Genomic DNA, 26,784 nt, shown 5'->3' on the forward strand with positions numbered 1-26,784 from the left:
GGATATTGGTGTATATTGCACTTACATCTATTGAAGCTAGAACGACTGATGCATAAGAAATGATAATCAAGGAAGGCAGAAATGCGTTTGGTGGACCTCCCAATATTGAAAACAATGGCATTTTTGGGTTACCGAGTTTGTGGACTTTTAGGAAGACGATGAAATTTAGGAATTTTGTATTTTCTAGAGTATTGTGCAAGATTGTTATTTATGTTATTTATTACTTTACTTATTCAATTTTCAGATCTTTTTTCCTATATACAAATGTTCTGTTCATTTATTATTTCTTCTGTCTCCTGCACTCTTTACAACTCATCAGCCCCAGTAGTCTAATCGTCCTCGGATAAACTGCAATCTACTTTCAGTCTGGTACCACTACCACACGATCATGTAACCCTGAATTTAAACACAGCGCTCAGCTGAACGCATCACAGCTATTCTCTCTCTCTCTTTCTCTCTCCCCACCTCTTCTACTTCCTTTGTCATGAAAGATTAACGAAAGGGCTTATAGTGTACTTACAAGTTTATCTTCTCCAGTATCACATTCTGTGGCAGTGCGTACATCAATTAAATACAGCGAAACCTCTCGAAACTTGCCACCAATGATTCCATAGAGAATGACCCAACTTACTCCAAGGGCCAATTTGCAGAAAAATAAACATTTACACATTTTTGTATGTTTTTGGTTCTACACACTGGCGCAAATCCCAGGGGAATGAGGGGGATATGTGCCTTAATCTTGAATCTGGAGGAGACTGTCCTCCCCAATAATCTGATTTGAAATGTGTTTCTTGGGAAGAAATGTGATGATTTATGTCCGACTGCCACAAAGGAAAGTGAGATAAAATAGATGTCCATTGACTTGTTTCATTAAAAAAAAAAAAAAAAAAAGTATTCTTTAATATTTTAAACTGAACTTCGTGTTCTGCCGCATTTAGGTCACATCAATCTGTATTAATTCCGCTCAGCAGTGATATGTACCACTACTTTATCTACATCAACTGATATATAATATACATCATCATCAACCAAATGAAAAAGGTGAATAGGACACTACAAAGGTTTTGCTGTATATTATAACAAAATTTTGATGTATTAAGAATCACCAACCTTCCTCGTCTTGTTCTCCAGTAGGCAGACTGTACCAATCGAAAACTTGCTCCAAAATATTCAAAGGCACAAGCTCCTCTAAGGATTTCAAAGTTTCCTTCTTTGATACTTTGTGTATCGGCCAGGAATTTTCGTCTACCAAATTTAATATGTACGACAATACTCTGAAATGGTAATCAAATTCCAAAACTCGCCAGAAACCTGAAATTAAAAATGAAGTTATAAGCTTTCTTATCGTTTTTACTGTAACTGTTGACAGACAAGGATATAATATATTTAACGAAAAATGCTATATAAATATTGTATTTTACACAGTTAGATTTTTGTTATAGTGCCGCTTGCTGCGATTTTCGAGATCTAGAAGGATGATATTATTGACAGAAAGCGTGATAAACAACTCAAAGATTACAAAGAATCAACTTTCTTTGTGAAATTAATTTGCAAATAGAAAAGAGCTTATGAAACATATGATTTCGCCAAAATAACCTAAACGTAGTTGGAATCATATTTGTATCGATGATTGGATTGACCATTGTCTGAGGCAGATATACAGGGTGTTAATGAACTCCGTGCCATAAATTTAGTAGATAATGCGTTATATCAAATGGAAGTTCTAATAAACTTAGATCGGCAAAAAAAAAAAAAAAAAAAAAAAAAAAAAAAAAAAAAAACCTGCCTTTCAGAGCTATAAAATGCAAAAACAATCACCTTGACTTGAAAATTATGGAGCTTCTCGCAAGCGATTCGAGGAATTACAAAAGAACCAATTTGCGCTCCATCTAAATGACCATGTTTCATAATCCCCCAGTACTGGCGTAATGAATTGCATGATGACGACCCTCGGCGGGCACATTATCCGGCAAAAGGGAAGTAAGGAAGCGGCTTGGGACCTTGGTTTGGTACCACCCCGACATTTGCCTGGTGTAAATGAGGTAAACCCAGGAAAACCTCACTCAGGATGGCTGGCCTGAAAAAGTTTTTCCCACCTTTTCGACCGAGTGCCCCCACCGGGAATCGAACCTGGGACCGCTCGCACAGAAGGCGAGAGCGTTAGCGACAACGCTAAGCGGGGCATTACAAAGTAAGTTGGGGTACGTGGACGCATTTTTAAGTACTAATTGAGTACTCTTTGCCTGGGTACCAGAGGCTTGTGAAACATGGATATTTAAACAGAGTGCATATTAGTCCCTGTGTAATTCCTTGAACCACTTGTGAAAAGTCCCATAACTTTCAAACCAGGACGTGTTGTTACGTGTTTTCGGCGGTTCATAACTCTGAAAGAGGCGTTTTCCTAACCTATGTTTATTAAAACCTTTTTTTTCTTGTATCTGATATAAGAAATCACCTTTTAAATTTATTGCACAGAGTTCATTAACACCCTGTAAAAATAAAAGAGGAGAAAGATCATTATCATTATATCATCTTACATGCTTTCACCGAAATGATGACAAATATCTTGACGAGACTGCGATAGGTGATGAGACATGGGTTGCCTACTTAACCCCTTTCTGCATGATTTTTTTTCTTTTAGCGAAAAAAAAATAATCAGTATTGGAAATCCTCATGTGGGAACTTGAAAAATGAATTAAAACTTGAATTTTAGATTTTTCACTTAATTCCGACGAGAAATAAGTACGTGTCATATATGACATACTATTCAGTAAGGTAAACTTTCCTAGAAGTGTGCAGGAAATGGATCTTGCCATATATATCACTTCATGCAGTAATATCTATACCATACTATAAGGCTACTATATCTATACTATACTCTCAGTTCTTTGGGAAAAGTGCGCACAATGTTTCGCTCCAAAAAATTATTTTCACTGACAAAAATCCACTGCTTCACAAAAACCACATATCAACGTTTAATCGCCTAATACAACTCACAAAGAACATGCCAGATGACACCAAAATCTCTTATTCATACACGTCAATATCTCACACGGCAGACGAAACAGTCTTTCGGCGCCTTTGATAAATCACACAAAAGCTAAACTGAAAAAAGAGGATGTGCCATATATGGCACGGAATGCGGTAAGGGGTTAACATGTGAAATCAAATACCAGTCCATGAAGCGCAATCATACTGAATCGTATTCTATAGCTTATCCAGACTTAAGAGTGGACTGTTGGTCTTATGGGAACAGTGATACCAAGTTGAGCATTAAAAAACAAATGCAGAACACATCGCGCTTCTATTATACTGCCGACTGATGTTGCCAACTCACGTACTAAAAAAGAAATCCACACCACGACGATTGATTAATAATAATAATAATAATAATAATAATAATAATAATAATAATAATAATAATAATAATAAACAACTTACCACATTGAATCAATCGCACTCCAAAGAATCAATTCCTTCCATATCATCATCATCATCATCATCATCATCATCGAAGATTTCAGACGATTCTTCTTCAGAGGAATCTTCGCCCAAATGAATAATCAACAGCTCAACATCATCTTGCATCTCATCTGCTTTCCACATGTCACTTTCGATGTTAATCATATGCCTCACGTAGTTCTGCCAATTTTCTGTTATTACACGCTCAAACGCTTCATGAATTAAATTTTAAACGTCTTTAACTTTGAATATTGTATTATTTGCCCCAACGTAGTGTTTTACTTGAGACCATACGAGTTCAACAGGGTTGAGTTCACAGTGATAAGGGGGTAATCGGAGAACAGAGTGTCCTAATTCTTTAGCCCATTCGTCAGTCTTATATTTTTCATATTTAGGACGATGAATGCTTATTAGATCCATCAAATCTTTCTTTAACATATCCTCATCATACTCAATATTATGTAAGGTTAACCACTGCCGCATGTCGTCTTTCTTCCAAGATTTGGTTGGCAGTGGTTCCTTGCGGCGACTATGATAAGATGCATTGTCCATTACGATAACTGACTCTGGAGGAAGATTTGTGAGTAACTGATTCCGGAAGTATTCCTCAAACAAATCTCCATCCATTTCATCATGAGCATCAGCCGTATTTTTCTTACACAAGAAAACCAATTTTGACCCAACTATGAAGCCTTGTTCGTTGCCAGCATGAACCAAGGTATATCGCGGTCCATGATCTGTTGGATGTTTAAGTCCACAAGAAAGTCCATACAGAAAAACTTGTCTTGCTGTTTTAATTGTTTTGTCTTTCCACTCTTTATCTACGGCTATCCCAATATTTACCCACGATTCGTCTATGTATACTATGTTTCTATTTTGATTTCGAAATTTTCTTGTTTGCCGTAGATATTTGTGGCGCAACGACACAATATCCTCTCTCTCTATAAGCATGGCCTTACTCTGTCTTTTCTCATAAACAAATTCAAGCTCTTTTAGAAGTACGTGGAACGTGGATCTTTTAAAGTTCGGCAAATCGGGATGTGAATTTACCCGTTTGAGAACGGAATTGAGTGTTGGTGGCAAATTTCTAAACAACTCATGGACCTTTTGCCTGATCGCACTCCTAACAAATTCATTATATTTTACAAATCGACTGTTCTTTGCAATTTTCTTTCTTAATCGCTTCTTGTTCGGTGTTACTAAAGGTGCACGTGGTAACTCGCTTCGAATTTTGAAAACAGTTGTCCTGGAAGTTTTCATGGCTTCAGCTGTTTCACTTGCGACCCAAATTATACTTTTACCCTGGTTTTTAATAATTAATTAAACACGTTCATGACAATAGCCCTTTCTTTGCTCTTCAACATTTGACCACTCTTACGCTTAAAAGAGGTGCTGGCTATAACTTCTTCCATGTTGATATATTAACACACACAAACACAAGTGATTTTTGTTCCCAGAACAGCACAGTACGTAAATGAACACAAGTAACAAAATACCGAATGTTCAGAGACCACACTACGCCACACTCTGCACAATAGCAAAGACAAAATAAAGAAGAGATTTGTCTGGAGTCTGAAATGAGTAATCTAGCACGACAATAGACGATACAGTAGGTAAGCTATTGGAGAAAGAAAATAAAGAGGACTGGAACAGAAGGAAACAATTTTCAAAAAGAAGACCACATTTACATATGTGAAAAGGGCTTAGTGTTAACCAAAATTAAGCTCAGAACACAATGCGAAATGAAGATTTATGCGAACGTTGGTTAACATTGCCGTCCTAGGATTTGAAGTACTGGGATAGAACCTAGGTTGCTTAAAAAGATATTCAATAAATACAAATAGAAAACAGACATGAAGGTACATGGACTAAAGAGGAGATACCCACAAGAATGGACATAGCTTTAAGGATAGGTAAATTTAGTACAGTATATTGTTTCAAGCGTTGATCCTCCGCTAGGCTTTTTCTCTCTCCTTCACACTAGCGAATATCAGTAATTACAACTTATGGTTTTGGCCGGATTGACAGTCAATGGCTCCCCAATAAAATTCACTACGTTCGTCACGTTCAAGATAAAAAGATGATACATAAAGACCAAACGCAATTAGTAATAACTGACTACAGATGACATACTCCAATAACTTCCATGTGGACAAACACTGTGTGCATGAGTTTTCTCGGGGTTCTCCCGTTTCCTCCCACTTTCTTCATTCCACCATTTCATTCATTTCTCACCATCACCGTCTCCTTTAACCTAGCCAGCATACCGTGGGATGTAAAACCAAAATATTTTACTTCATTTTTTCCAAAAACTTCCACTACTTATGATTGACTTGTAGGTGTCATAAATATACTTGTATCTCTCATGTAAAAAATATAACACCTTGGACAGTAATTAACGAGTCATTTAGAACCGTAACGTCTAATTTATATCCTCTACTATTGCTTTCACACTCCTCCACGAAAATATCCACCTTCCGTATTTCAATCATCCGGAGGACCGATCATTGGGGAGTTGACGTAAAAATGCAAAGTTACTGTACTGAAAAGTAAAAGAACTTCATCATACGATGATAGGAAGGTGGGGCGAAAGGAAAAGACGCCTGTAACATTTATTTTAAAAGAATACAAAGTTAAAGACATGAAAAATAAAATCGCATACATATTTCTATGTCTCGAGCGTTCGTCATAAACCGATGTTTCAAAATAACTGTCAATAGTGAAATTAAAAGACTAATCTAGAAAAAAATATATTGTAATTGTCTTTATTTCAAATTATAATGTTTTAATGTCATATTATTTATTCACACTACTATTTCGTCTCTTCATACACCACGATATCATTCCTTCACAGTTGAATACATCCTAGTATAACAAAAATGAAAAAAATAAAAACAATATAATGGTATGAAAAGTGTGTGAATGTGTATTGGACAGTAAAGCATGATATGTACTTTCTGTTCATAAATCTTTCACATATCATTTGTTTGTGTATAACCCCAAAACTTTTTGTATGATCTTTGCATATACGGCAAGACTATGAAAGTGATTCTTTTTTTTACATTGTTTTTACATCTTAATAGATTCCTCGCCTACGAGATGGATGCTCACCTTAGAACTTACCATCAATGACACATGCTTGTACTTCATTTAATGCCTGCATAAGTTCTTTTCTACTAGCTTGAACTTCATTCAACAAATCATCTGTTGTATACAAAGGTCCTGGGATTTCATCTTCATATTCTTTCCCTCGGTATTTGCTTGGATCTAACAAAGTATATAATCTCTTGGTGCGTGGTTTACATGGCCGAACTTCGAAATAAGTGTAAAATACACCACTTATCTGGAATAAAACAAGGACTAAAGCTTGATAAAGAACGCTGATAAAATGTCAAAACAAAAATCTAACCGATGGACTGGCAGATTATTGAACTCAGACCTCCTGTTTGCTGAATGATTGTTCTAGTAATATTAGCAATAACTAGACCAATTTTTTTGTGCCTTGGTGTCTTTAGCTTATTTGATAGAGCAATATAAAATGAAATCTTTAAGTTTTACGTCCCACGGTTATGCCGGTTAGGCTAAAGGAGACGGTGATAATGAGAGATGAGTGAAATGGTGGAATGAAGAAAGTGGGAGGAAACGGGAGAACCCCGAGAAAACCCACGAGCACGGTGTTTGTCCACCACAAAGTTCACTTGGCGGGGGCTGGGATCGAACCCGGGACCCCAAGCACCAGAGGTGAACACTCTACCACTGAGCCACCGCGCCCCCCTTGATAGAGCAATATCTTGAGAAGTCTGAGATTGGGGTACCAGTTCATATTTCTTTTGCTCCCTTATTGCTTTGTGTCTCCTGGTACTTAGTACATATACAATAATTTAAATAATTTTATATCTATTTTTAAGCAAATGCCCTCACGTATTACTGCGAAAAATATTTTGCGTTTTTCCTCCAGCAGCTTCCACAAAGAATTCATCTGAACTTGAAGTGTCGCATGTGTATCTTACGGAAGCACTCCCTTTCCCATTTTCTTCCATTCTAGGTTTAACATCTATAAACGCAGAGACACATGTTTAATAATTTTACATGAAAAGTATAAACACCAAATTTCATGTCTGTAACCTTAAGGCATTCCAAAATATGGACAACTTATTATTGCGGTTATGCCACGTGTTATCTATGATTTACATAGAACAGGACGTACGCAAGAGGTATCATAGCAATAACAAACTTTCTTAGAAATCTAAACATCAATAATTTCGTACACCACTATTTCATGAACACTCTTTTCTACTGAAATGAAAAATTAGGATTTTGGGGAAATGTTTTTTTAATGTGTGTAAGTTTTCCTTCAGTCGTGTCTATTTGAAACTTCCCAAGCACTGACTCATGACTAGGTACTGACAAATATGAAACAGGTACATGCTTCCAGATTTTTGATGTAGAGTATCAATGATTGATATAATATACTAGTAGTAACAATCAGCTCTGATAAGGTATTCCCTCGATGGCAGAACTTTCTTTGCCTTTCTGCGATGAGCTTTTGTAAGTCAAAAATTTTCTGCAGCAATTTCAAAATTAAAAAATCAAGATGATACTATCATATTTTTATTACAGCGTTACATGGCAATTATTCTGCACAGGCGCGGCAGATTTTTTGAGATCACATCGCAGATCGCGGTATGTCTGCTATGAGGGATATTCCTTATGATCAGTCTTCATCGCCACTACTACGACTTTCGAAAAGACAAGTGGGTTTGATTCTCGACTCGAGCTAAAGTTATGGAGCTTCCTGTATTCGTGGTGAAATCGTAAGACGAGTACCTATGAATCTACTTCTCTCATCATATTTGTTAATGCATGATCTTACACGTTGACTTGTGAAAGGCAGCTGACTTCGGTACTTGGAAACAATTTCAAAGACGGAATTACATAGCAGTTTTACAGATAAAAGAATTCATTAATCACAATTTACTTTTGAAATATCCAACATTTCCTTTTGTTGTTCGTTGAATGTCCTTTGAAGAATAATGAACTTAAGTACAATCACGGACAAAAGTTTAGCAATAATATTAATAAGCGTTTGTGACATTACAATAATTGCAACCTCATCTTTTTTGGTACACATTCTTTTCCTTCTCTTTCAAGACAAACATCAAATAGCGCTGAAACACTGGTTAAATTATTTTAAATAAAATGTCCAAATTTTATATCTTTAAGTTAACCGATTCCAAAATATGACCATCTTATTATGATATGATAATAACTAGAATCCCACCCATTTTTTCCCGCCCACTCTATTTTCTTCCTTCTGGGTCATATATATATATATATATATATATATATATATATATATATATATATATATATATTTGGTCTAGGAATTAATTCGTGCGGTTGGTACGCACACATTGAAGCTGTAGTACAAACACAAAATACATAAATACCTTAAGAAAAATATTGTCCATCGCTAGCCACCACTTTCGCCCATCTGTCAGGCAATGTACGGATTCCGTGGCGAAAGAAGTCCTCATCCTTGGAAGCGATCCAGTCAGAGACCCATGTTTCGATATCTTCTGAAGAAGTAAACCGCTGTCCAATCAAATCGTTGTTCATGCAATCGAACAAGTAGTAGTCCGAAGGAGCAACGTCTGGTGAATACGGCGGGTGGGGTAAAACTTCCCATCCGACATTTTCTAAATAGGTTTTGACCGGTTTTGAGACATGTGGGCGAGCGTTATCATGTTGAACAATAAGTTTATCATGTCTGTTCTCCCATTCTGGTCGTGTTCTGGCCAGAGCTTGCTTCAAACGCATTAATTGTCGTCGATAACGTTCTCCATTCATAGTTTCACCCGGTTGCAGCAGCTCATAGTACACCACACCTTTCATATCCCACCATATGCACAGCATAACCTTTGCACAGTGAATATCTCGTTTTGGTTGTGATGGACCTGGTTCACCTGGTTTCACCCAGGCCTTTTTTCGTTTAGGGTTCTCGTAATGGATCCACTTCTCATCACCCGTAATAATTCGATGCAGAAACCCCTTTCTGCTCTGTCGTTGAAGCAGCAATTCGCAAATGGTTTTTCGTCTTTCAACGTCTCTGTCTTTCAATTTATGTGGAACCCAATGTGACATCTTTTGAATCATTCCCATGGCTTTCAAGCGTTTGGAGACTGTTGTTTGATCAACGCCTAATGCTGCTGCAAGTTGTTCCTGCGTTTGACACGAATCCTGCTCGAGCAATGCTGTCAATTCTTCGTCTTGAAATCTTTTTGGCTGTCCAGCTCGCTCTTGGTCTGCCAAGCCGAAATCACCACTTCTAAACCGTGCAAACCACTTCTGACACGTTCGCTCAGCTAGAGCATGGTCACCATACACTTCCACCAAAATACGATGACTTTCAGTCGCACTTTTCTGCAGGTTAAAGTAATGCAGCAGGACACCCCGCAAAAACACTTTATCAGGCACAAATTGCGCCATGTTCACTTAACTACAAACTGGTGTTGTTGACGCTTTAATCCACTGCCCTATACTACGAACGATACGCGATGACAGGGGTTTGCAACACATGTGTGGATACACGGAACTGTGGGACGCTCCGTTCGTTGCGCCATCTCTTGTCCACCCGCACGAATTAATTCCTAGACCAAATATATATATATAAAAGCTGAAACAAGTGTTTTATTATTTAAATGGGAAGTCAAAATACCAAATTTCATGTCTCTAACTCTCAGAAATTTCGAGAGATGGGCATTTTAATATAATCATTCATTTCTATTGCCTCCATTCCTCGTCGAAAAAAAAAAAATCCTTAGTGGTACCTTATTACGTCACAAATTCTTTGCACTGTCCAAATTTCAAGTTTCTAGCTTAAGTAGTTTGTCCTAGGCGTTGAGCAGTCAGGACTACTATTTTTATATAGAGATAAAAGAGTAATCATCATAAACAAAATATAAGGAATACAAATACAATTGCGAGCAGTGATAATAGTCATTATGGCAAGTAAAATAATAATAATAATAATAATAATAATAATAATAATAATAATAATAATAATAATAATAATAATAATAATAATAAAGATTTATACACACTGCCATAATCCGAAAAATTAAGTAGCGTTTTCGAAGAACGAGGTCCTCATTACCAGCTTACTTAAGTAAAAGGTAAATATATGTAAGAAGGTGAAAATAATAAAAAATTGATTCAAAGTAAATACATCACTTAACGCAGGAAATGTTTTCCCTAAATGTGGTAAAATGATTTGAGAAAATTGAATATCAGTCCTTGACTGGAGCACAATTGTAAAAATTGCAAGTTTGAGTCTATACGAATCTGAAGTTTGAGTCTATCTTTTACAAACTTTTGTATTTCCACGAGCATTGTGGGATCATAAACACAAAATGCGGGTATTTTTTGACATGAAGTGTATTTACTTTGAATGAATTTTTATTCTTTTCACCTTCTCACGTATTTTTACCTTTTTAAGCCTTTTTAGATTCAAGTCAGTTGATATTGAACTGCATTCCTCAAGAGCACTACTGAGTTTTTGGGATTCCGGTAAGTATACTCTTTATTTTACTTGCTACATTTAAAATATAAGAAACTTCAAAACACAAATTTTCTTGAAGATTACATACACAAGCACAATTTCAATTTTATATTATCAATTTTCTATAAATCACCGTCATGCTTTAGAAAATAGGGTAATAAGAAGGTAATATGGAAGAGACAGTCCCCCCCCCCCCCCCCCGTGAAGTTATTGTGTAATCTTAAGCCATTGTTGATAACGAACTCGGATTCAGTGACTTTCTGGGATTGTGACAACCTTGAATTTAAATGAAAATGAAATGAAATCTTTGAGTTTTACGTCCCACGGTTATGCCGGTTAGGCTAAAGGAGACGGTGATTATGAGAAATGAATGAAATGGTGGAATGAAGAAAGTGGGAGGAAACGGGAGAACCCCGAGAAAATCCACGTATACGGTGTTTGTCCACCACAAAGTTCACTTGGCGGTAGCAGGGTTTGAACCCGAGACTTCATGCACCAGAGGTGAACGCTCTACCACTGAGCCACCGCGGAACCTTGAATTTAAAAGCAATCTAAAATTGTATATCTTGAATTTAAAAGCAATCCAAAGTTGAATAATCTTAAGTCATCCTTAATAACGAACCCTGACTTTCTGGAAATGTAACACTTTTGAATACATTAAATCAATTTAAAGTAAAGAGGATGGACAAGATACAAGAAACACCTTGTATAAAAGAGGTAGCAATTTCAAACACGATTTGCTGTTTGGATGGGAGGTGTCGTTGTGTTCGCCGGCACATCCTGAGGTATACAACCTGGCCAATCGAACAGATGGGCCTGTTACAGTTCAGCGATCGGTCTGTGTAGGTTATCGTGAATCATGTCTGAGCTGACAGAGTTTCAAAGAGGGCAAATTGTGGGTGCGTGTATGGTGGGAGCTTTCGTGACGAAAGTAGCGGAAATGTTTGGTGTATCACGAGGCATAGTCTAGAAGATCATGACTGCCTAGAACTGTTCCGGAAAAAAACGCATCAGCGAAGCACCAGCGTGGACGCAAGTGTGTGTTGCGTAACAGACACAGACGCACATTGGGTAGGATTGTAATCAAGCATATTGCCACGCCGCCAAGTGACAGCTGAGATGAATACAGCGGTTACAAACGCTTTCAGCGTCAAAACAGTCAGAAGAGAACTCCACAAGCAGGGTATTTATGGCAGATCTGCAATTCCCAAACCACTCATGACTGTTGACTATGCTACTAATATACTGAAACAGTGGTGCAACGTCCATAAAAACTGGACAATGGAGCAGTGGAAGACTGTCATCTGATCGAATGAGTCTTCTTTTACATTGTTTCCAACTGCTGGCCGAGTTTGCATGTAGAGAACGCCAGCAAAAGCGTACGGTACAGATTGTCTGTTACCAAGAGTAAAGCATGGTAGTGGTTCAGTGATGATTTGAGCAGCCAAATCCTGGTATCCTGCTGGATCCATCATAATCCTACATGGTCATATCACTGGCAAGGACTACTAACCATTTTGAGTAACCAGATATATCCCATGGTGCAAATTTTGTTCCCAGATGGCAATGCCGTGTTTCAAGATGACAGGGCCCTTGTTCATACAGCTCACATCGTCCAGGACTGGTTTGATGAGCACGAAGATAAAGTGTCGCATCTCCTATTGAGCAGCGAAGTTATATCTACTGTTCAAAGTGGAATCCGAATCATCCCATCGAGAATCTAACGCAAGACCAGTTGACGACTACAAAATGAAAGAAAAACGAAAATAAATGAAATCTTTGAGTTTAACGTCCCATGATTATGCCTGTTAGACTAAGGAAGACGATGATTAAAGCAAATGAATGATGATGGAAGAGGTGCTGGAATTAGAAAGTGGGAGGAAATGGGAGTATCCCGAGAAAATCCACGAGCACGATGTTGTCCACCACAAACTATAGAATGAAAGAATATACGTTTATACAAGAGGACAAGGTTTAGAATTACACTACATTAGAGGCAGAAGGCTCGGTTCAGACGTGCAGAAAAGTCTGTTGCGGGCCCGCAACAGACTCGCAGCAGACTCGTGCGGGCGTCACAGAGCAACCAGTTCAGACGTGCAGAAAAGTCTGCTGCGGGCCCGCAGCAGACTCGTGCGGGCGTCTCAGCCCAACCACTTCACATAGACATAGAAAACAGCTCCTTTTATTTTCAGCTGCAGTTAAATGAAGATAAAAATTGAAAGAAGAAAACGTGCTGTTTTTGTACACTTAGCCAGTAAAATCCTAAGGAGGAAACAGAGACGATACTGGGTTCATCCGTACGTAAGCTCACGACTCCTTAAAGGTGAATTTTCTTCCATGTTTATTGACTTGCGCAATGACGAAGAAGAGTTCTTTAATTATTTTCGCATGAGCATCACTTCATTTGATAAACTTTTATCGAAAATAAGTAATAAAATTAAAGCAAAAGATACTTTCATGAGACTAGCGATACCACCAATTGAAATATTGGTTGTTACATTAATGAGTTGATTTTGAGTCTAACGTTCCGTTCAGCAGCGAGGCTATATGAGACGTGGTCCTACTGATTAACGTGGAATCCGAACCATAGGAGGTCCCGACGGGAATTGAACCCGCGCCTCCCACGCCAAAGGCGTGTACGCTAACCGCTTAGCCACGGAGGAGCTCTGGCTGTTACATTAAGGTAAGTTAATTATGTTAACTAATTATCATTTGTAAGAGCACAGAAAGTTAAACATTCGGAGACCTATTCATAGACATTTTCAAAAGTTATTAGGGGCCACTGACATAGTTTAACAATTGCGTGACTAATTCAGATTTTTTGACATAGTTGGTGGCTTTAAATTAAAAAAAATAGACATTTTTTAAGACTTCCCGAATATCCCGCTCAAGAGGGGGCGTTTCAATAATAGTAAAATTTCCGTTTATTTATTCAAAAATTACCGAATGTGAGGATTCGCTTCAGTTAGAGATATAAAATTCGCCATGTAAACTCATAATAAAAATAATGGAGCACAGGTTTCAGCGTCTTTGAAAATTTTCTCTTGAAGAGGAGATGGGGGATTTCTATAATTGTGGGATCTGGTGGCTCAGTGATAGAGTGTCCACCTCTGGTTCGATCCCAGCTTGCGTCAAGTGGGCTTTGTGGTGCGAGAAGCACCGTGTGCGTGAGTTTTCTCGGGGTTCTCCCGTTTCCTTCCACTTTATTCATTGCACCATTTCATTCATTTATCATCATCATTTCCTTTAGCCTACCCGGTATAAGTGTGCGACGTAAAACTCAAGGATTTCATTTCATTCCTATAGTAGTGACATTTCCCGTTACATATTGAGAAAGCGTTCAATATGAGGACTCGCTTAGATTGGAGATGTGAAATTCTTAATGTAAACTCTGAAATAAAAATAATGGATTTAGTGTTTCCGAATAATCCATTTCTAAGGTGAGAAAAAGGAAACATTTTTATAATTGTGACATTTAACGATAGAAGGTTTTGAGGAAATCCCCAATACGTGTAGCACACCACAAGGAGGCAATGCAGCAAACGGAAGCAGAAACAGATGGGCTGATCATTTTGTAAGCGACATAGGTAGAGTTCTATGGCAAGATAACTTTAAGTTGTTCTTTATGCACAAAAACATTCAGTTGTTATCTCTAGAATAGCAACGACGTGCACCATATTATGAACTGTACGAGAAACACAAATATTTATGTTACATCTCGAGCATGCTTTTTATTTTTTAACCACATGAGTGCCCTGATGTTCAACAATTTTCGTGTTAACTCTATTTTTTTTAATAGTACATTAACAAATAAAGACAACAATTGTCAGCCGAAAAACGATGTTTTTTCTTTCTTTTCTGTTCTGCTATTATGTTGATGGTTGTTTTGGACTTCAGCGTCCTTTTTGAGCACAGAGGCTATATAATACGTGACCTTGACCTAAAGTATAATGCAACGTACGTTATAAACAGTCGGTTCATTCCGGAGTGAGTGGCAAGAAATCTTATCAAAGAAACTGTATTAACAATAAAGGCTTGTTCTCCAAGCGTATTTGTTTATTGTTATCACAAAAAAGTATTCATAGCCTCGCTGCTGGAAAGGGACGCTAAACGAAAATCAAGTGTAAATACTACATGAATATTAGATTTTTACATTGAAAAGTAATAATAATACATACCAATGCTGTTTTTTTCTTCTGTTTTTTCATTAAATTTCTCACGTAAGGTTTCACACACCTTATTCCATGCATCCCGTTTATATATATATATATATATATATATATATATATATATATATATATACATTTCGCACTTTAAATTCCATATCTCGTGATATTTTTGTATTTCGTTAATGAATAGTTCTTCATTCATTTCTTCGCTTTCCATTTCTGCGGGCGCGGGAAAGTCTGCACGTGTGGCTTGCCTCATTGCCAGCAATGGTTTTCCGACCCGCAACACGTGTGCGGACTCGCTGCGAGCCAGCAGTCCCCGCAACTCAATTTTCGCCCGCTGCGGGCCCGCAGCAGAGTCGTGCGGGAAAGTCTGCACGTGTGGCATGAATGATAAGAACCAATGTATTTCCGGCTCGCGCGGGTCCGCAACAGAGTTTTCTGTTGCGGGCCCGCAACAGACTTTTCTGCACGTCTGAACCGAGACGAAATCCGGATCGAAACAACATAGGACTTTAAAAGAAAGTTAGTACCAAGGGTAACTTCACTGACCCCGAAGAGTTAAGTACTCACAAGGGCATGGCTACTCCGTTACTACATTAAAGGGTGGATATAAAATGCACAAAGCAGTAGGGATACTTATGCCCCATGTGTCGACAAAGGTGTACCGTATGTAACTATTGATCATCGATTTCTTTGGATTGTGGTGTATCATCCTTTTAGTTCAGGATATCGAACTCGGAATTACGCGTGTTTTCAATTTAACCACAAAGGAGTTCTTCCCCATTTACTGCATCCCAGTTGAAAAAAACTGTTCCCAAAATAAATACTGTTTATCTTCTTGTTTGTAAAACTGAAAAGAAAAATGGTTTAATTTTATTCGAACATCGAAAAATTGAGTTATGAGAATATTCCATGGAAATATGCCCTTACGGGTCAGAGTAGAACAAGGAGTTCTTGAAGAGGTAGATCATTTCAAACATCTGGGAAGTATTTTGACGAAAGACGCGTACTGCACCAAAGAGATCAGGTCGAGAACTGCTATAGCTAAAGAAGCATTCAACAAGAAAAGATCACTCCTAACTAGCAGCCTTAACATTGGACAAAAGAAGAAATTTGTCAAGTGCTATATATGGAGTATTGAATTCATGGTACAGAGACCTGTACATTACGGAAGTTAAAGAAGAAATATTTAAAGAGCTTCGAAATGTGGTGTTGGAGAAAGATGGAGAAGATAAAATGGATAGAGAGAACAACAAAAGAAGCTGTTTTAAAACGGATAGGAGAGAAGGGGATGCTTTTAGCCACCATCCTTCGAAGAAAGCACAATTGGATTGGAAACATTTTGGGAAGAAATTGTCTTTTTCATACTGCCATCGACGGAAAGATGGAAGGAAAGCGAGAAATAGGAAGAAAAACATAAGTGATCGATGATTTGAAAAATAGAAGAAAATATTAGGAGTCTGAAAGAGGAGAAGCATGGAAGAAATATTTTCACGCCCAAACTGAAAATTAAGAAGAATAAGAAAAAAACTCATTACAGGACCTGCCAAAAGGCAAAATACTAAATAATAATAATAATAATAATAATAATAATAATAATAATAATAATAATAATAGTGTTCTCTTGTAACTAAAATAACTACATACATTAAATAAACAGCGCCTAACTAACTGGAAATGTGAATTTTATAATAAAATAACAAAGTTTTAGAATTTTTAGAGCTATTTTTTAAAAGTTTACCCAACGGACTATTAATTAGGAAGGGACCAAACAGTCAATATGTGATTCACTTGTCGATTTAATTCTTCATAAGGTGTGATTCCTGAAGAAGCTTCCAGTTCCTGTAGCAAATTTGGGCAAGGTACGTAAAAATATATATATTTACTAATGTAGCAACGGCTTTTATTACTCTGTATTAGAGCCAAATAAGTGAAACCACTTCGGCACAATCTCTGCAAAGGTAAGCAGAATTATGTGGAAGGGAAAATCTAAAGCCAGAAGTAAAACCACCATCCACTAAGAAGGCACAGTCATATTAGGGAGTCTGTATTCTATTTTGTTGGGAAAGAACATGAAATAAGTTAACACTTTTGATACGCTAGGAATTTCAAGAGTGAAACAGACAACAGAAGAAAATAATGGTGTTACCTGTTTTTCTTCTAATCTTCTACTGGATTCCTCACTTATTTCTTCAGGCCACAATAACTTTGGCAGTAAAAGCATTGAATTAGATGTGTCTGCCTCTTTCAAATCATAAGTACACTCATCAGTACACAACACAGCACTATCATCCTTCAAACCTCGAATAGTTAAACTAAAAGAGAAAAAGAACATGTGAAAACTTTAATATACAAACATCTACCAGCATAGCAAAACATTTTTTTTTTTTTTTTTAACAATATTTTCATGAGCACAATTCGTTATTTCAGCACGAGAGATTTTGGTGCAGAAAGAATGAAACATAAAGACCTGGCAACAATACATTTGGGAATATAGAAGCGAAAAAACGAAGTTCAGTTGAAGTGAATACAATAGTAAAATTAAAATTAAAATTATATGGGCGAATAAGATGATGATTCAAATTAACAGAAAGTTGGCTACTTACCAACGAATCCTCCCTTGGGAAACCTAAATATTTTTCATACGTTTCGGAACGCCGAGCTGATTCTGTCTTCAGTGGCAAAGTGACAACGATAAAAACGGATAGGAGATAAAAGGTGTAAAACAAGGAATACATACCACTAAATAATTGTAACGTAAAGATTCACTAAATCCAATTTTCTTGATCCACTAAATAAGTTAGGCATGTACCGCGTTCAATGCGAATGTGACTCCTCATATACAGGCCAAACGAAACGCAACATTAACACTCGAATTAGACAATAAATAATTTAAAAAAAAAAGAAGAAGAAGAAGAAGAGGCCATGTCGGGATTGGTGCTTCACTTAAAACAACATACACACAATATAAAACAGGTTAATGTAATAGGTTCAGCAAAAACAAAGAAACAACGGGAGATTAAAGAATCATTCTTTATCCATAAACATAAACCGGCTTTAAATCTGGATACTGGCAACATTGATAGAATTTGGTTACCTACCTTTGATGCATATTTTGAATCTAGCAATAGTGACGTAACAAAGACATCGTGCTTCCTTCGATTCAGTTCCTCTTTTTGCTCTTTGCTCTGCTCGTGACATTTCAGGATCCATTCTTTACGTTACATTTATTTAGTGGAATGTATTTCTTGTTTTGCACCTTTTATCTCCTATCCATTTCTCTCTTTGTTACCTTGCCACTGAAGACGGAACCAGCTCGGCATTCCGAAACGTATGAAAAATATTTAGGTTTCACAAGGAAGGATTCATTGGTAAATTGTGGAAGGATTCTAATTTGAATAAATTGTGTTCGGTTTGTATTTTTTTTTTTTTTTTTTTTTCAAAAATCAATCAATTCGGAAAATTGTTGTTGTTAGATTTGAGTTTAGTGTGTCTTTCTGCACAGAGGCTACATGAGGCATGGACTTACAGCTTAACGTGGGAACCCAACCACATGAGCTCCCAGTAGTAATCGATCCAGGGTCTCCCACATCGAAGGTGCGTACGCTAACACAGAACTACCAGAGAGGTCATTCTGACCCTTCAGAAACATTCAACACACTTTAATTTGAACATAAATTACACTGTACTCGCCATGTGGCGCTTTTTTTCTTCTTTCTACTCATAGTACTTATATCATAAATATTAGTCTTAGATTTTGCTTGTTTTCTTTAAAAATTGAGATTTACCTAGAAGTACGAGTGTAGTCTCGAAAGTATGTCCCCCCTTCCAAAAAAAGGGGGGGAAAAACAGGGTTTGAAAAACCCGGGTATTTTTGAAAAAGCCTAACCCACCTGGGCCCATGTGGGTTTTTTCGGGTTTAATTGGGGTTTTTCGGGTTTAATTGTTTTTTTTTTTAAATATTTCAATGTCTTTGGGGTAAAAGTGTTCAAATTTGATTTATATTTCAAGATTGTTATTGTCGCAACTTGGAATAATATTCTGTTCACTACTGTTCTGAAAAAAATGTCCGCCATTTTGAAATTTTACATTGAATCGTTGTTGAAACGTAGAACCGTTTTTTATTTATTTATTTATTTATTTAAAGATTGTATCCCGGGAGAAATTCTCTCCCAGAGGAGTAGGATCTATTCCAATTATGCTCAACTTGGGCTATTTTCGCAGCACTACTTTCACTGCTCGTAAATGAAAGTTCCCTCAACCCCCACCCGAATAAAATATTCTGAAATTATCATTGCTTATAACTACTGTAATAACTATTAACCTTAGCAACTAACCTAGCTAAAAATAAAAAGAAACATTAGTGTAACGCCTACCCTATTTCTCTCTATATAAAAGTCGTCGTCCTGACTGAATGACTGATCAACGCACGTAGACCAAACCACTTGAGATAGAAACTTGAAATCTGAACAGTACACAGTATTTGTGGCGTAAGCCGGCACTAACATGTAAGTTATTTTTTTTTTAATTCAAAGAGTAAAGGACAAATGGGGTGGAAATTATTATAATAAGATGTCCTTGGATCATATACTGAGCAGACTCTGCAAAAATGCCAAAAGCTATTATAATTGCTATACTGATTACCACAAACTAAACCGCGAATTTTGCCGTGCATCGATGCAAACCGGTACTGCGGCAAACGCTACATTAGTAATTTAGCGTTTTTTTCTTACTTTTTTTTTTAAAAAAAATACATACCAACCTTACCAAACGCATTGTGAAATATAATAACTGTATTGCATAATAAATGCTGTTTGTTCAGTTTTAAATTTACTGCATTCTTAATGTGTAGAGTTGGTAGAATATTTAGTGTTCACTCGTGAAATTTCTAGTGGTCTTTTGTTCTAAGTAAATTTTGGTGGGCTTTTGTCCTACTTCTGGAAAGTTAGAAAGGGCTTTTGTCCTTCTTTTAATAAAATAAACACAGACTATATATATTGCAATTTTGAGTGCTTGCTTAGTTTCCTGGTAAAGTAAGCTTTTTAAACATTTTTTTTTAAAGGAATTTGTCATGGGTTTCTCGTATCTCCATTTGAAAGAAACGGATTTCTTAACCAATTATATAATTCTTAGAATGAAATAGGAATTCATGTATAACTGCAGAACAGATAATGATGATAATAATTTTAGTAGTACAAATATAGCTGTTACCGTTGGAATTACCTACGTTCGTAACATTATTGACAACTAGTTACTGCATCGTCGCAATTTCGAGTAGTGGTGACGAATTTCAGAACTAAGGCAAGTGAATGAAAAATGCACAAAACCTAAGAGGCACAAGACAAAAATAATTCCGCAGGGTGTCTACTAAAATTCCAAAATGAAATTTCGTGACTTTTTCGTGACCTTTTCTTTACCAAATCATAAAATTTCCTAACATTTTCAAGAGCGAATTTGGGTACGAATTAGGGCGAATTTTCACCCATGCGATAGAAACGTACTTTGCTTGCGATTTGGTAGCGTCTTAAGCCGACTAGACATTTTTGGTGGTGAATTTTGACGTTTTATAGAACAAAATTTTCCAACCTGTACTTACATTTGTACAGTTTAAAAAAAATCGTGACCCAAAAGCTAAATTTCGTGACTTTCAAGACCGTTTTCTGATTTCATGACTTTTTCGTGACTTTCGTGACCGATACACACCCTGTTTCGCGGCACAAGTCCTAAACGACATAAAGACGTCAAAATCATTTAGGTCTAGTGCCTATATTTTTAGGTCTTATACCGTTTAGGACTTATAAATATTACCCGCCTAAACATCAATGCATCAATGATAAACAGTTCAGAATGTTTTCAATACTATTGGCTAAGCAGTGAACTTAGAGGCATTACTTTCTGAATCACCCTCGTAAAAATGACTGTTCTTATGACACTTTTCATTCAGATTCCTTCTAGGTACGAGTTTTACCTTCTCTACTATGAACAGTTTAAAGAGGGAGGGAAAATTACAGTTACTCCTTATAATGAAGAATATTAAACTTACGTTTCTCCTTGATGTACCGCTGACAATAAATTGGAATCAAGTTCCAGAAACTTATACTCATTAATTGGCTGTACTTCAGCAAAGGTAAGCACTTGTGTCAATGGCTTCAAGTCATTCTCATCCAATTTTGCATGATGTATAATAGTCGATACATCTTCCGGAGTACGAATGTACCTAAAATTTAAAAAAGAAATACAAAAGTTGTTACTCAGTTTAGCAAATATTTGTGAAAAGTGTACTTGCTTTAAAGATATACTGGGCTAAATATCTTTGAAATAGTTGAAAATACTAATTTTTAAAATTAATTAGAAACAGGATGCAAGAGCATATCTTTCTTTTAATTGAAATATCTTTACCTCTCAAATGCTCCAATAATGATGATACCTTATCAGTAAACAATAACTAACTAACTGTATGGCCTATGGAACCCGGAGGTTCAATGTCATCTTTACAAAAGTTACCTCCACTGATTTCTGTTCTTAGCCAATTCGATCCAGTTTTACTTTGTATTCCTATTTCTGCGAGATCCATCTTAATATTGTCCTCCCATCTGCGCCTAGGTCTTCCTAATGGTCGTTTTCCGATTAGTCTTCCAGTTAAGACTTTGAAAGCGCTCCTACTTTCTTCCATGCTATATGACCTGTCCACCTGAGCTTCCTAGACTTGATCACCCTAACAATGTTTGGTAAACCGTATACATTATGTAGTTCCTCGTTATGAAGTTTCCGCCATTCCCCATTCCCGTTCCTCTTGGGTGCGAATATTCGTCTCAGGATCTTGTTCTCAAATACTTTCAGGCTACGTTCTTCCCTCAGAGTGACAGGCCATGTTTCACAACCATACAGCACAACAGGCATGATTATCGTTTTATACATTTTAAGCTTCAAATTCCTCGACAGAATTCGCGACGACAAGAGATTTTGAAGTGAATAATAACACTAGTTCCCTGCTTTTAGTCGACATTTAATTTCTTTGTGAATATGGTTTTCGTCTGTTAATACTGATCCCATAAACAATAAGTTCGAATTGTAAAAGGACGTTCTTCCTCCGGGAGTGTGGATTAAGTTATTAAAGGGTATGCTTTTCTTTTATCTTAAAGAAACAATGTACTTTGCTACTTAATGAAGCAATAAACGTCTGTTAGAATTAAATGATCATATTATAAGTATTCACAACTTGTACTCACTGTTGGGGACTCGATTTCTCAGAAGTACAGCCACACAACCTCTGGTGCAAAGGACACCTGGGCCCATTCCAGAGCAAGTGAGCTCGTGGTGTGAAACATCGTGTACATAGGCCTTCTCTGTATCTTAATTACTTACGTATTGTCCTTTTGAAATAACACATAAATTCCATTAACAGCTTTAACGTACTTTAAGATAGCTTATCTTAGGCAGGGATTCCACTTATTTCGTGATCATGAATTCCCTGACTTTTTTTCAGGACTTCCAGGTCATAATTTACAAATTTCCAGGTCTACATATAACGTAAAAAAAAAAGTAACAATTTATTTTCCACCAGGGGTTCCTTATCTACAATGCATATGCATATATAAAGAAGAGAAATGGGTTGTAAGAAGCAAAAATTCATACTTAATATTCCATCACTTAATTCAGGTAGTTTGAGCCATCTCTAAAATTATCTGACATTTATAGAATAACCTAAATTAACGGACATTTTCTGGTTATTAAGATCAGTGGTAACCTGGTTACGTTGGTTCTGTTCGGTTTACCACGATATAAGTAATAGCACCGGAGCTGAATCCTTCTGTGAATTTCACGAATCTATGGTTACCTAAAACTAGCACCAGCATTAAGGCCCGCTACATAGTCAAGCGGAGCTCCGCGCTCCGTCTTCCACCCTCCGCACTACGCGTGTGTGCTTACACAGTCATCCGTAGCTACGCGTTACGCGTCACGTGATTATATACAGGATTCTTCTCAGTCAGTGTTGCGAGTCAACATGAAAAGTTCGAAACGACAATAGTATCATCTTAATACTTCTGTAAGAAGAGAAAACGAAAAACACACAAAAATAAATGTCTCAAAATTCATCCCTTAGTTTCTCAAAGAAGCCTGAAGGGAGCTTTTGTGTCTGTGTATATACATTTGCGAGAAGACGAGAAGTACTTCAATAATTTCCGTACGTCAATTCAGTCGTTCGATGACCTAATTGAAAAAAATCCATCGAAATTATAAAAATGCAGTTTAAATAGGATCCATATGCACGCTCTTAAAATACAGCACTTAACAGGTACTGTTTTTAACAAATGAAAATAACCAATGTTTGTACATTTGGTTAGAACTTCACATCCAATCAACTATTTAATAATAGAAATAAATTATTTGCCTTAATTTATCTTTTTTCATTGTCCATACCTTCATTTTTACAAAAAAATAATCTTTTACATATCTCATTCCTTGCCTGTTCACGAATGTCACGCTTTTTGTCTTCCTCACAAGAGGGATCCCATTAACATGGTGTTAATTTAACCTCCGTGATAATTGAAACTGAAATTTGTTGAAAGAAAGTCGAAAAATTACAATAGTCACGTATTGTTAACAGTGGTATATTAGAGGCACCACATGTACAGTTCCAATTAAGCAAAGACATTAATTGAAAATTACAATTAAACGAAGACAATATAGCTAAATTTAAAATAACACTAAAAAATATGAAAATAGTATTATAGAACAGTATAGAATATTATTTAGCAACTCACTATCAAAAATAAGAAAAAAAATCTGGATCAATTTTCATTTTGCTTTTGCTACCATGCACGTTTCTTTTTAAATTTTAAAGAGAAGTGGCTGCTCCGCGCGCGGAGTTCCGCTTGACTGTGTAAGCACCCATTTGCTCAATGGCCCTATCTGCCTCGCGGAGCGCGGATAGGGCCACGCGGAGGCTGCTCCGCGTGACTATGTATGCACCCATAAGAATCAATAGAACAATCTTGCCACGCGGGACTCCGCCCGCGGAGCTCCGCGTTACTGTGTAACGGGCCTAAGCCTGCTTCAAACATTTTCTTAAAAATCCTTTCTCTCTCGGAATTAGTAAAATACATGCAGGTTACGTTTAGGCGCAACACTAGAAATAGCTAATTGTTGAAATTTATAATTCTTTCACTAATTTTCTTCTTATTTTCCTCTAAGATTTGCGCTGGGAGACATGACAATACCCACTAAGTTTAGATGAAATTCAAGGGGGCCACCGAAATTATTCAAAACTTACAACTGTCAGGAATTGATCATAAATACAGCGCTCCTATATATCCCATAAAAACACTGAAAAAAAAAAAATTGTGTTAGGTGGTTAGAAACAAAGCACAAACATTACTGAGTCAGGGTTGGGCGAAACTGGTCGTCCCGTGGTCAGTGTTGCCAATTTAGCGACTTTGTCGCTAGAACTAACGACTTTTGGAAGTGTCTAACGACAAAAATTTTTATTTAGCGCATAGCGACAAATTTAGCGACATTTAGGAATTCAAATATTTTGTTCTATATTTATATTAAAGTATCCAAAATTTTGCAGTTCGTGATACTAATAATTACTTTTACACACTCGGTTGCACTACTGCTATGAGCGACCTACTTCGTTGGATTCATCGCTGCTATGAAGATTATGCCCTTCTTCACTGCGGTTCGTAAATCCGGGAATTTCCCGTATCTAACTAGTTGCGTAATAGCTGGTAACCTCTTGCATTGCACAGTGCATACAGTAAAAGTGACGTTGGAGAACATTGTGTTTTTCTGGTTCAGTATAGTGCGTGTGATTTATATATTAACTGAACTGCGGTTGTTCTTAATATAAATTATACAGAAATTTCGTGGGGTGAGTTCGGTGAAGTGTTCGAATACGAAAGCAACACGAATCCCCTCCCCAAAAGATAATCGTACTCAATAAGAGGGAATGGGGAAAAGTTATCCAAAATTTTAAGTATTTGCAAACTTTCAATGCTATATTTATTAATTTTGTATTCTTCAAAGCGCATAGTGCAGTATTTTTGTCAAGATGGCCATTTTTTAAAAAGAAAAAATACTCGAGTCTTCCATTGTATATGAAAAATATTTAAATCATTTTAATCCCTTTGTAAAATTGTATAGCGACTTTTCTAGCGACTTGGCAGAAGGTGTTTAGCGACTTCTAGCGACTTTAGAGTACTAAACTAGCGACATTTCACACTGGCAAGTTGGCAACAGTGCCCGTGGTATGTCCTTATGGAGTAGGCGCGTCAGCGTCGGTGTACACGTGTGTATGGGAGGATAGTGAAAACATATGGGTTTTCACAGTGATACGAGTTTCTAACTACTTGTAATGGTTTCGCACTACTACAGCTACACTTGGAAAACAAAACGCTATGCACATACTTATTGTAAAAGTCGTATAGCACTCATAATGATCTTACATGACCTTGTGCTGCAAAGTAGGCCCACTATGTTACGGTTTCAACTAGGGTAGATTAGGTTAAGTCATTTTTAGTTAGGTTGGATTAGTTTATTTTCAGTTAGGTTACATATTCCTTAACTCTTCTGGATATTCAACCCTCTCAGCCCCTGCCAGCTTTTCAATATGACAATAATGATTTATGAATAGATTAAGTTAGTCTAGGTTCGGTTTCATTAACTTTCTTAGTACACAGATTTGGTGTGGTGAGACTTAACAGAACTTAATGCGGCACTTAACTTGGCATTTGTGCTCTATCGGCAGATCATACGAAAATCGAGAAAGAAAAGTACTAAAATGTACTACATTTGAATACATTTGGTTAGAATAGATTACATTACGTTAGGTAACGTTACATTAGACTGGGTTAGGTTGTGTTACAACTCAGTTACATTCAAAACTAAAGCGTGTAAACTTTTACATTTTGGATAGAAAATGACTATTTGCGAATAAATTCCGGCCTCCGGGATATGGCATAAAAACTACAGTACTAAAAACAAACATGCCCTAGGTGGCCACTAAAGAGCACGAATGCCATCTAACCGAGTCAAAGCAAGCTAAAATTGCGAACCTGCGCGACAGCGACGGAGTGCGTCCATACGGAGCAGGCGCGTCAGCGATGGTGAGTACTCGCATAAGCGAGGATAGTTAAAACAGGTGGGTTTTGGCAATGACACGAGTTTCAATAGCACTCGTCATGGCTTCATGCTACTAACGCTCAACTTGCAAGCATAACATACAGCTTCTGTATTCTGTGCAGAAATACACCGCCGTAGTAGACGGTTAGGTTACACACTCGTTATTTTTGTATAATTCTATAAAACTCAAACACGAAATGTCACAACCTTGAAATACACGCGCTATCTCTATACTACCTTTCCCGTAAATCATAACAAGTGTACCTCCCTTACACCTCCACACAAAGTACCATCTACATCAAGTATACCCTACAAAAAACTTTTTAACTTTAACTATTCCCCCAACTTGACTTTCACTCACTCTCCCTCATAAAACAAACGAAAATAAATTTGGTGCAGTAGTAGTTTTGGAGCACATTTTCGGAGATTTACGGGTAAAATTCCATACTTTGCATGAGAAGACAT

General features: G+C 36.9%; 1 protein-coding gene across 4 annotated transcripts in view; it reads right to left on the reverse strand.

Annotated features, from left to right (window-relative positions):
• LOC145670000 (sister chromatid cohesion protein DCC1) overlaps positions 1-26,784 on the reverse strand; it is a 48,857-nt gene that overhangs the window by 20,828 nt on the left and 1,245 nt on the right. For all 4 annotated transcript variants that reach the window (XM_081738351.1, XM_081738347.1, XM_081738356.1 and 1 more), the window contains exons 2-5: positions 21,239-21,412; positions 17,345-17,510; positions 6,586-6,805; positions 1,111-1,311 (exon numbers count right to left, since the gene is read on the reverse strand). In XM_081738351.1, coding sequence (XP_081594477.1) covers positions 1,111-1,311; positions 6,586-6,805; positions 17,345-17,510; positions 21,239-21,412 — 761 coding nt within the window. The remainder of the gene's footprint in view (positions 1-1,110; positions 1,312-6,585; positions 6,806-17,344; positions 17,511-21,238; positions 21,413-26,784) is intronic.

This window comes from Thermobia domestica, chromosome 2 (genome assembly GCF_964235325.1).
Source record: "Thermobia domestica chromosome 2, izTheDome1.hap1.1, whole genome shotgun sequence".
NCBI lineage: Eukaryota > Metazoa > Arthropoda > Insecta > Zygentoma > Lepismatidae > Thermobia > Thermobia domestica.